Below are 12,254 nucleotides of genomic sequence, written 5' to 3' on the forward strand. Positions count from 1 at the left end.
ATCCAGGACCCATGTGGCAATCCTATGTAACCAATATACAAAGTGTGGCCTTGATTTTCCTTCGGTATGTTTTTTCGTCTTTGTTCGGGCTGTGATACAAGTCACTTTGCACACACAATTAGAATGGTACAAAGTGGAGGTACTAAATGCACAGTCTTATTCTATTTTGTTGCATTTATTTCAGTTTAAGGACATGGATAGGATGCTTGTAGTTAATTAATGAACAATGTCCCCTTTTAACCTATATGAGTTTATTTGTGCTGACTGGTGTGTATATGTATGTGTGCTGTGTATATGATGAAGTGAGTCCAAGGGCTGATTGGCTTTTTTTGGAATGGAGTGGTTACCATCAGTTCAAATGTTACAGGTTTTGTATGGCCAACAATATATTCATGTGTAAGGCATTTGAGAAGGTGATAATAGATTAACTGCAGACACTTTTGTTGAATGGCATCTTTCATTGTATGACCAGGCCTGGGCTGGTGACAAAATGGGCCTTAGTCACCTTGATGGATGGCTTTCTACTGGAAAGAAACAGAAATGTGTGACCCTAGTGCTCCTGCTTGATCCCTCAACAGCTTTCAATGGCATCCTTTTGGATTGTTTCCATTGGTCAGGTCTTGGCTGCACAATATTAACAGTTGTCCCACTTTTGTGGATCTACTTGGTAGCACTGCTTGAGTAAGATAGCAATTATATATTGGAGTGCTGTTTAGTACTAACCTGTTCCCAGTGTTATTTATTATCTTTATGAAGATGCTGAAAATGGTCATTGATAGATTTAGGATAATGTGTCACCTGAAGGTTGGTAATGCTGAGTTCTGTCGAAGGAGGTAGAGAAAGAGTTGAACCTGATAAGGAATTTTGAATCTACTTTCGCAACAAACTGTATGGGCATAAACTGCTAGAGATTCATGTGAAAGATGCACAAAAAACATTGACTTAGTCACAAGGTACTCATGAAAAATCTAGGGACAGAGTACAGGTGAGATACATTATAAATAAATATTTCGTTTCTTTTTTATTTGTAGGGCCCACAGGGTATTCCTGGTATGAAAGGACCAAAAGGGGCAAAAGTAAGTCCCAACGTTGTTTTATAAATTGGGATGGGCAAAATGTGTCCCTGCCTGAGTGTTTTTTTTGTAGCCCATACTCGTATTCCCCAGATATTGATTGGTGCTAAGATTCTAAGTACACCACTTAATGCAGTATAACTAAGAACCTCATCACATGGATGAAGTCCAGTGTAGCGATTCGCCAGTCTCTGAATCACTACACTGGATACTGGGTGTCACTGGGGTGGCATTTGGGCAAGCTGATGCACAGGGAAGCGTTGTCGTACAGCTGACACCCACAGAAGTCCCGTTGTTCTTTACAGAACACGGGGAGGATTCTGTGTTGGCGGTGGCAGTGTCCTTCCACACTGCCTCCCCAGTTCAACCACGGAACCCCACCTGAAGTCATCCTGTGTTATCTGATGAGTGGCGTGGGGCTCCATGTGTGATATCTCAGAATCACATACAGAAGTATTTTAGGATGATAAGGCTGGAGATGTTATATAGTCAATAGGATAGTCAATATCATGGACAATTTAGTACCTTTTAGCTCATATTACTTAAAATACATGTAAATGCATTTTAGGTTCATTTATCAGAATTAATCAAGTATGTATAAATAATTTTATGTGTTAATCATAACAGAAGTAGTTCTGATAAAAAAGTAATTTAATGAAGAATTATTTAAAATCAATTTCTATAATTTTAAACTATTTAATACATATGTAGTAAAATATTTAACTTTTTATAAAATCAAAAAATGCAGTCCCCAAACAACTGGTTGGTCTCAACAGTGGCCCCCAACTCTGGACTAGTTGTCCACCCCATTTTATAACTGAAAAAACTGTGAATTTGTCAGGGTGTGTGTGTGTGCGCGCGCGTGCAAATGCATGTGCTTGTATTTACATATTGATGTCATGTGAGGTCTAGGAACAGAAAAAAATGTAAATATTTGGGAAATGGTGAAAAATGTTTTTTGGGGAGGAGTTGATAACCCCAGATAAAATACTTCTCAGAGTGTGAGAATTTTAACTGTTCGGCACTTATTCTATTTTTCCACAATAAATAACATGTTTGCACAGGAAACAAGTTTCTTGCACAGAAAACAGAATTTTGGACTGCATGGTTTCAAGTAATTGGTTTTAAGATTATGATGTTTTAATTATTTTGATTTTAATGTATATGTTTTGTTTTATTCTATGTATGTATACGTGGCATCAAATTGTGCCTTTTTTATGAGCCGCCCTGAACCCCTTCTGGGTGAGAAGGGCAGGATATAAATGCAGCAAATAAATAAATAAATAATTTTTCTCCACAGAAAATAACATTAATATGCAAATAAATCAAATAAATTTAATCTCCAGACACAGAGGCAGACCAGAATTAGAACTGTTTTAGTGATTTACGAGCAAGTGTTTGCATTAAAACATTCTTTTAATAACAATTTTGCCACATGCAAAATGCATGTCCAAATTTCAACCCAAAATGTCCCATGCAGAATGCATGCAAATATGTCAACTAAAATTATGCAGACGACAGAACAAACTCAATAAATTACAATTGTTTGGGTTATTATTTGTGTCTTGTATTTATGCATCATTTTCTCCAACAGGGTGAAATTGGCAGACCAGGAAGAAAGGTATGGGAGAAATTTCATAAAACCTTTATAGTAACCTCCTTAAATCAGATACCTTCCAGAATGGTGACTTGTGTATATTGATCTTCTATCTGTGGGGGGTTTTGTGTGTGTGTGTGTATCAGAACAGAGTAAAATTAATATGTTTGTACCTTTATAATAAAGTACTTTTGTTTTATAGCCTTCATAATTATTTCCAAAACATCCATCCTTATTTTGCATGATGACCTATATGAAATTCATTGTCATTGTATTTAATTTTTATTTATTTCTCTTTCCCATGCCACTCTTCTTTTTTTTGAAGGGCAGCCCGGGTCCTCCAGGTGTCCCTGGAATGCCTGGACCTATTGGATGGCCTGGTCCAATGGGGCCTAGGGTAAGGATATATACAGTACAATTCATAATGTATATTCATTTGAATTCATTTTGTCAAAACCAGCCTCTTTGATGTACGGCAAACTTGTCAATAATGTCAAGTTGTTGGACTTGTCAATAATGTCAAGTTGTTAGACGTCCCCTTAGGCCAGTGTTTCTCAACTTAATTTAGCCTGGAAAACTGGGAATGCTGTCAAGAAGGCACAGAATAAATCCACTATTAAATTAATTCACCACAAACTAGGCTTTTCCTGTTTTGTGGCGGATTAATTCCAGTTTGGCCAGAACGTTGTCTGGACAGACCCCTTTTTAGTGCAGAAGTTATTTCCTTTTATTTACTTTCTTGAAATACCTATTTAATTGCAACTGTCAAGCAAAAGACAAAATAGGCAGCTTATTGTGAACGGATACTATGTGTACTACTATACGTACTACACTATTTTTATTTATTTATTTATTTATTTATTTCTGGTATTTTTACCCCACCCTTCTCAACCGCCTAGGGGGGACTCACAGAGCTGACTGGTAGGAAGATTCAAAAATATATCAAGTAGGAAGATTCAAAAATATATTTTGAAGAAGTTGAAAAACTGTTTCTTGAGTTTTGGGAAATTTTGTTAACCCTAGATAAGTGAGCATGTTCAGTTTAGGACATATTGTACACAAAAATACACATGGAACGATTGTGTGCAGAAAACATTTTTGGCATGAAAAATAATAATTTTTGTGCAGAAAACAAATTTATGGTACAAAAAACAGCATCTCAAGTGCTGTTTTCTAAGAAGCAAACTTGTTTTCTGTTCAAAAAACATTTTTCTGGATAAAAACAACATGTATTGTTTCATATAACTTCCAAACTGAACAGTTTTCAAAAACTGCCTAGCTTTTGACAGCTTTATCCCAAAGAGAAAAATGTTAAAATATGAAAATGTGCTAGATTTGAAGAGGAATTCTCTGCTTGTTTCCCTTATTTTTTCCTCTTTATGCAGCAAAAAGTACTTAATTACTTGCTTCTCTTCAAACCAGGGGTTGCAGCATTTGTCCGCAGGCAGCTGCTTTCCAATTTTCCAGCAGGCCACGTGGATGGCCAGAGAGATTTGTGCAAAGACATTTGCAGTGCAGACCATACAGCTGCCAGGCTACGTTTCTAAGTGGCCCGGTGTCTCAGAGAGGATTGCCAGTAATATGTCAGATGAAATTAAGATGCAAGTGAAACTGGCCAGATCTGTTGCCAAAACAGATGATCCAAACAGTTGAACAGCTGATCTCTGCAAACCGTTCACTCAAGTAGACCCAACCCAATCAGAAATACAGCCTCTGGGCATCAGAACTTAAAACAAGTAGTAGTTGTTCTGGAAAGCTCTGGAAACACACCCATTCCAGAGTTTTAAGACAACAGGGTCTGAAACTGAAGCCAGTTGGTATCTCACTCTCTATTTCCTTTTCTTAAATGGGATTTTTTTTCCATCACTGTGGTTACTAGGGCACAAACAAAAGGGGCTGCAAGTTAAAAATGGCAACCATACAACCATTCATTTCTCCAGGGTAGGGGCAGGGTAACTGATTCTTGCTCATTGTAGCAATATAAATTGAGCCGGTCTCGATCTCTAAGTGACAGTTGAGAAATTCCCAGAGCTGCAATCTAGAAAGCATTGTAGTGCTGGTAAAGTCATCTGCTGTTTAGGATAAAATGTTACCCTCCACTATTGCTTCAATATTTAGGTTGAATGATATGTTATTTTTCTTAAAGACCCCCTTCGCAGGAAGAATTGTAGAAATGATGAATGTTTCTAATGCAGACTCATTCATTCCTGTTACTTCCACTTTATTGTGGCCACAATAAATAACTCTCTTCATTAACCCTTTTAGGGTGAAAAGGGTGATTTAGGTTTGATGGGCTTGCCAGGTACAAGAGGACCAACGGGCTCTAAGGTTTGTCAACCCAGATGCTATGTTATTCTTCTCTGCCTTCTAACAATTGCTTGTAGCTTCTTTATTGGTTATAAAATGCTTGTGTATATTGCGCACAGCAGAAATGACTATGTGAAGATAGAGAATATTTGAAAATATAGACCTTGCTGATTCTGTAGATATAGTAAAAGCATTAAAGGAATCTTTCGACTTTCCTTTGTTATATACCTTATAGCAATCCCAAATAAAATAGAATAAGCTGAAAAGCAAATCCCTGCACTTCATCTTTTGCAGTGCTCTTGAATTATCCCCATCATCCAATGCCAGTAATTTTATTATATACAGACTTCTTAACTATGCAGAAGAAAAATATGAACAAAGGAAACACAGTATGTCCAGTGATGACCATGAGAGAGTGACATTTCTTTATGTAAGCCTAACAAAATGCATAGTATGAAAAAGGCAGCATCTTTGTTAGCTGATGATGGTCTGATTACAAAATGGTCATACTAAAAATACAGTAAAACATTAGTGCTGGTCCATGGAAGCAAACCAAACCAAGAGTTTACATTCAAGTAACACACTTTATTAAGACTAAGCAAGTTGCAGATATATTGTGCATGTTTCCATGTTGTCCAGAATTCTACATCAGTTAATATGAAAAGGACAGGCCACGAAGGAAGAAGTGCGAGTTTGGATCATGATATTTTCATGTGTTTAAAGGAAACAAGTGTGGTTTCTCAGTTAGTAGAATACTGTCTGCATTCCAAAAGAAGTCTTAGCGTCATTCACTCAGAAGTGATACATACAGAGCTACAGTCAGTACCGTAGCCAGGATTTTGATTCGGAGGGAGGGGGGGCTGAGTTTGATTTGGGAGGGGCTGAGTCTGAGTGAGAGAGGATCTACCCTAGCAAGCCTCAAGCCCCCCCCCCCCCCCCCGGCTACGGGCCTGGCTACAGTAATACCTTTAATTGTTCATTTATTTTTGATGTGAGACTGCCCTAATGGTGTCTTTAACATCACAAATCTTAAGTGCTTTGATGAAGTTGACTCTCAATTTGAAGTGTGGTGAAAACAAATATAGAAGTGACTTACCATTTCTGTAGAGTTGGGGAAAATGTCTTCAGATGATTTATGGTTGTAGACATATTTTTATTTATTATAATGCTTGGAGACGTGGTTTGTTTGTTTGTTAAAAATGCAATACAACTGTTTGGCTTGCTCCTGACACGATAAATAAATAAATATGCTTGGAGTTATACAGTCAACTCTCTGTATTCACAGATTCAGTCATCCACAGTTTGGTTTTTGCCTTTTTAATATAAGGGACCCCATTTTTCTATGGCATTGTAAACAATGAGTATTTTGGTGTCCACAGAAGTTCTTGAAGCAAACCCTAGTGGATACAGAGGGGCCATTGTACTTGCTTTCTTCTTCATTTTAGTTTCCAATGCTATTTCAAAGAGCTAACAGGCTTGCCAGGTACATTTTTCTGCCTGAGTGAATGATGCCCTTTAGTTACTCAGATAGTGGTGCATAATACCCAGCACCTGCCTAGATATTTTGGTACATGGGACAGAAAATCCTACATATAACTCTGGCCATACTGGTCGTACAAATATCATAACAAAGTAAATCACTAATCATTTGCTGTTCATTCATTACACCAAAATCAGCTGCTTCCTGTGGCTTGCTATACCTTGTTGCTTTTGCTTTATATACTTTGGTATATGATTTCTATTAAAGATACAAGGAAAAATCTTGGTGCCACTAATAGCTTATGGTTTTTCCATCCTGATTTTAAACTCCATATATTAATATTGTTTAACCAACACCAAACATTAAAATAACTGTCCTTTTTCCAGGGTTACCCGGGAAGCAGAGGAGAAAAGGTTAGTAATGCAGAGAACGCTTAGCTAGTTTTTGAAAAATGTTACGTTTCAAAGGAGGGATACTTTCATGAATTTTAATAATTCTATTTTGTTGAGTTTTAGTGTATAACTCTGCAGTCAACACTGGAAAAACGGTGTCATTTCTAAAATACTGTTTTACATAGCTTTTCTTTCTGAATTTTCTTGCTATAGGGAGCTCAAGGAGAGAAAGGTTCCAAAGGCAGCAAAGGTGACAAGGTAAAATTGCCCCCAAAGAGTACCTCAGTGGTTCTTAATATAGTTTTATCTCTTATAGCATTAATAGCATAACTGTATTGTTGAAGGCTTTCATGTCAGGAATCACTGGGTTGCTGTAGGTTTTTTGGGCTATGTGGCCATGTTCTAGAAATATTCTCTGCTGACGTTTCACCTGCATCTGTGGCAATCATCCTCAGAGGTTGTAAGGTCTGTTGGAAACTAGGAAAATTGGATTTATATATCTGTGGAATGTCCAGGGTGGGAGAAAGCACTCTTGTCTTTGATGGCCTGACAGTTTTTAGGTGTGGTTTGTTACTGCATAAGTGCTATACAAAAATATATAGTTTAGAATAGCACAAATCTCTCATCAGAAAGGAAATATGTTAAACATAGGATTCTCAATTATTCTTCAAATTCATGGCATGGGCTACAATACTGGCCGGTATGCCTGATAAATGGGCCCACGACAATTTAAGGTGATAATTTTGTACAGAATACACCATACAAGCTTTCGGATCCCATTGGTTTTTTGGTCAGACAGACATGGCAAAAAAAAAATCATACAGGAGAAGAAAAATGTCAATGTCACAGACTGCATGGTGCTTGAAGCATTTGCTGAAGGTGAAGTTTAAAGTGGTCCTGAGGAAGGATTTATACCAGTGGTTCTCAATCTGTGGGTCCCCAGATGTTTTGGCATTCAGCTCTCGGAGAGTTGTAGTCCAAAACACCTGGGGACCCAAGTTGAGAACCACTAGAGCAATAGTTCTCAATCTGTGGGTCCCCAGAAGTTTTGGCCTTCAGCAATTGGAAATCCTAACAGCTGGTAAACTGGCTGGGATTTCTGAGAGTTGTAGTCCGAAACACCTGGGGACCCACAGGATAAGAACCTCTGCACTAGAGATAGAAAGGTTAGACCAAACCCCCTCATGGCCATGAAGTGACTGAAGGTAAAGGATTTAATTTGTTGGTGTGGAAACAGCAAGGCAAAATATACAATTCATCACTGTGCTTAAAGGTTGCATTCAGGAATCTTTGTTATCAGTAAAATAATACAATATGTACTTGACTTAATTCCAATGAATGTTAGCCCTCGTCCCTGCAATCATACTTAGTCTAATGTTTGTAATTATTTTAAACAGAGGCTGGATGGCCATCTGTCAGGGGTGATTTGAATGCAATATTCCTGCTTCTTGGTAGGAGGTTGGACTGGATGGCCCATGAGATCTCTTCCAACTCTTTGATTCTATGATTCTATGATCTGTAAGTTTATATTATTGCAAGTAGATTTTACAGCTTATTGTAATGAGGTAAAATGCTCGGAAAACAGATAAAGTCCTTGCCTTAAGCAGAATAAACCTGTCTTTTTATATTGTGTACGTTAAAAACATAAAATGGTTTATGATATATATCTTTGCCAAATTTTCCTTTCAGGGCTACATAGGTTTCCCTGGAATGCTTGGACAGAAGGTATGTGTATAAGATAGTGGAAATTTTAATGTTGTTGATCTGACTGACTTATATTGGTATTAATATTTCAGAAGATATTTATCAAGTTTCATAGTTTACTTCCAGGTTTTTCGCAGAATAATTTCTAGGTTTTTTGAAAAACAGTTGTTGCTTAATATTAGTTCCACAATAATTTAGACACACACACACCACGTACAAAAATGTCTGCTGTGTTTAAATAAGATGACTTATTTAACAATATGTAGTGAAGTCCTGTCCTTTGTCTTCTCCCTTCAGGGAGAAATGGGTCCAAAGGGGGAATCTGGTGCACCGGGATACAGAGGACCGACTGGAAGACCAGGAAAACGAGGCAAACAAGTAGGAATCCTGTACTGAATTTTAAGCTGCTTAAACTAAAATATGTGTGATAGTGCTGTATGATTCTAGATCAGTGGTCCTCAACCTGTGGGTCCCCAGATGTTTTAGCCTTCAACTCCCAGAAATCCTAACAGCTGGTAAACTCACTGGGATTTCTGGGAGTTGTAGACCAAAACATCTGAGGATCAACAGGTTGAGAACGACTGTGGAAGAGAGGGCAAACGGTGGCTCTTCTGGTCTTTGTGAACTACAACTCGCAGCATTTCTCTGTATTAGTTATGGCAGTCAGGTCTGATAGGGGGTGCAATTCAGAAGCAGTTGGAAGGCCACCCTTTGCCTGCCTCTGCTCTAAACTTTACATTTTGGGCTTTACAACAATTGTACTTTGAGGATTTCAAGTCGATAATTAGGTAAGTTAAGAGAATATTTTGTAAATAAGGGAAAAGATCTGTTGTCACCTGGATTCAACAAGGTTATTTGCTGGTGATTCATAATAGCACATGATAAACATATCTCTGGAAGTGAGGAAATAAATAACACGAGGCACCTTCATAAATTATGATGCATTCTTCCAGAAAGTTGGCAAAACATAAAATGCTAATATTTAATGTAGGAAAGAGACCTGGAAAGCAGCCCTGCTTAAGTAAGGTGAACTAGGATTTTACCAAGATGGAAAAAAGATGTTGGATAAGAGAGTGACAGATCGCCATGTCATGGAATACTGCATGGATCTTTAAGTCTGATATGATACTACTGTTTCAAGGTATTGCAGGAAGAAATCTGTTGTGAGAAAGTAAATGGCCCACATTAGAATGAATTACTTTAGAAATAGATGTAACTTAGTTATGCTACCACTAATTCAAGAGAAATAATGACCATGTCCATTAGAAAAATGTCTCCTATATTATCCTCTGAGATGTGAAAACTAGTTTCCAATCATTTTTGCAGTATTGATTGGGGAATTCCCAGTGAGGCTGGTGAGGGCCTCTGAGGCTCTATGCAACCCACAATTTACCAATTTCTTGTCTCAAATTTCCTCTCTTTCTGGTACTATCTGATTCAGCAAATAGCTTCTTCTCTCCTCACCACCTCCCACCCCCATGGCTTATTGATTCAATTGAAGATGTGTATGGATGGATCTGGAGCCACTGAGCTGCTGAACTTGCTAACTGAAAGGTCTGCAGTTCAAATTCGAGGAGCAGAGTGAGCTCCCAATGTTAGCCTCAGCTTATGCCAACCTAGCAGTTCTAAAACATGCAAATGTGAGCAGGTCAATAGATACCACTCTAGTGGGAAGGTAACGGCACTCCATGCAGTCATACCAACCCACATGACCTTGGAGGCATCTACGGACAACATCGGCTCTTTGGCTTAGAAATAGAGATGAACATTTCCAGAGTCTCCCAGTGTCGGACTTGACTAGACTTAATGTCAAGGGGAAACCTTTACCTTTTCCTATGGATGGATCTAGAAACCAAATCAGGGGTCCCCAAACTAATGTCTGTGGGCAGGATGTGCCCCTCCAAGGCCATTTACCCGGCTCTTGCCCTAAACTGTAGACTTAGGGTTGCCATAAATCTGAAACAACTTGAAGACACACAACAACAACAATTTTAATTAACCTGACTATCTCATCAGCCAAATGCAGTACTACACTTCCCATTGAATTACTGGTAAGTTTATGTTGGTTAAAATTATTCTTCATTTTAAATATTGTATTGTTTTTCCTTTTTTTGCACTACAAATAAGATATATGCAGCAATGTTCATTTTTTCCCAAACTATAATCCAGCTCCCCAACAATCCGAGGGACCATAAATTGGCCCTCTTCTTTAAAAGTTTGAGAACCCCTGATCTAGATAGTTAGAGTAAGTGAAGTGAAAACCAGAGGTCTTGACTAATTTAGGTTCTATTGGTGCCAGGGATCTGCTCTAAATATGACTATATATGTATGGAAGGGCCGTAGACGATTTGGGGAAGGATCTAAAATGTATGTTTAAATAGCTGTTTGTTAAATAAGAGGAAACACTTTTCACCTACTCAGTCATTTCCTGTCTTAGAGCCAGCTGACATCCCCATGCAAAATGCCTGGAGGGGCAGCTAAATTAAGAAGGTGTTACTTCCACTTCCACTCTGAGATCCATCTTGTTTACCTCAGTGACTCCTTCAAGTTTATGCCAAGACTCTTCTCAGACTTGTAAAGTTATGCCAGGCCAGGCTATATTGAAACCTATGAGTCTCCATCTTATAAGTGCCAGTTTAGCAACCATAACTACTACAAACTCAGCACAAAAAACATATTCCATAGTTGTGATGGACTTCGAACTGCTATGATAAAATTTGTGTTAGGAATTCTGGGCACCACAATTGAAGGGAGATGTTGACAAGCTGGAATGTGTCCAGAGGAGGGTGACTAAAATGATTAAGAGTCTGGAGAACAAGCCATATGAGGAGTGGCTGAAAGAGCTGGGCATGTTTAGCCTGCAGAAGAGAAGGCTGAGAGGAGACATGATGGCCATATATATATATATGAGGGGAAGTCATAGGGAGGAGGGAGCAAACTTGTTTTCTGCTGCCCTGGAGGCTAGGATGAAGAACAATGGCTTCAAACTACAGGAAAGGAGATTCCACCTGAACATCAGGAAGAACTTCCTAACTGTGAGAGCTGTTCAGCAGTGGAACTCTCTGCCCTGGAGTGTGGTGGAGGCTCCTTCTTTGGAGGCTTTTAAATAGAGGCTGCATAGCCATCTGCCGGTGGTGCTTTGAATACAATTTTCCTGCTTCTTGGCAGGGGGTTGGACTGGATGGCCCACGAGGTCTCTTCCAACTCAAGGATTCTATGAATTCAACTCAGGATAGTGCAGAATATTTTATGCAAAAGCCCCTCCACAGCAGCAGTCTGTTGTGTCTTTAAACTACTCTTCTCTTCTCTTTATTTTCCCCCTCCTTTCTCATATTAATTCTTCCTCTGTATTTCTGTTCTACATTATTACTGTACTTGATTTTATAGTTTTGATTTTAGCAATCATATTTAATTGGCTATAAGCTCCATTGAAGGCTAGATAGATGGAAAACATGGAAACAATGATTTAAATAAGCAAACAAATATATATCTGCCATCATCCTGTACCATTTTGCATTATCTTCTCTTTTTTCCTTCTCCAAAAGGAAAGAAGGAAAGAAAATTGTTTAGTTATGTGCCCAACATGATCTACTTTAATTTGACAGCATCCACCAATTGAAGACTAGTGTCCCAGAAGTCAGAAGTAATATTTGTCCTGCAAATGATTCAAATGCAACATATCCAAACAGAGCTTGTAAAAA

General features: G+C 38.3%; 1 protein-coding gene across 2 annotated transcripts in view; it reads left to right on the top strand.

Moving 5' to 3' along the window:
* COLQ (collagen like tail subunit of asymmetric acetylcholinesterase) overlaps nucleotides 1-12,254 on the top strand; it is a 43,012-nt gene that overhangs the window by 15,618 nt on the left and 15,140 nt on the right. For both annotated transcript variants that reach the window (XM_060781995.2, XM_067470236.1), the window contains exons 4-11: nucleotides 1,032-1,076; nucleotides 2,668-2,694; nucleotides 2,996-3,067; nucleotides 4,936-4,998; nucleotides 6,844-6,870; nucleotides 7,063-7,107; nucleotides 8,539-8,574; nucleotides 8,851-8,931. In XM_060781995.2, the coding sequence (XP_060637978.2) occupies nucleotides 1,032-1,076; nucleotides 2,668-2,694; nucleotides 2,996-3,067; nucleotides 4,936-4,998; nucleotides 6,844-6,870; nucleotides 7,063-7,107; nucleotides 8,539-8,574; nucleotides 8,851-8,931 (396 nt within the window). The remainder of the gene's footprint in view (nucleotides 1-1,031; nucleotides 1,077-2,667; nucleotides 2,695-2,995; nucleotides 3,068-4,935; nucleotides 4,999-6,843; nucleotides 6,871-7,062; nucleotides 7,108-8,538; nucleotides 8,575-8,850; nucleotides 8,932-12,254) is intronic.

The sequence above is a fragment of the Anolis sagrei genome, chromosome 6 (genome assembly GCF_037176765.1).
Source record: "Anolis sagrei isolate rAnoSag1 chromosome 6, rAnoSag1.mat, whole genome shotgun sequence".
NCBI lineage: Eukaryota > Metazoa > Chordata > Lepidosauria > Squamata > Dactyloidae > Anolis > Anolis sagrei.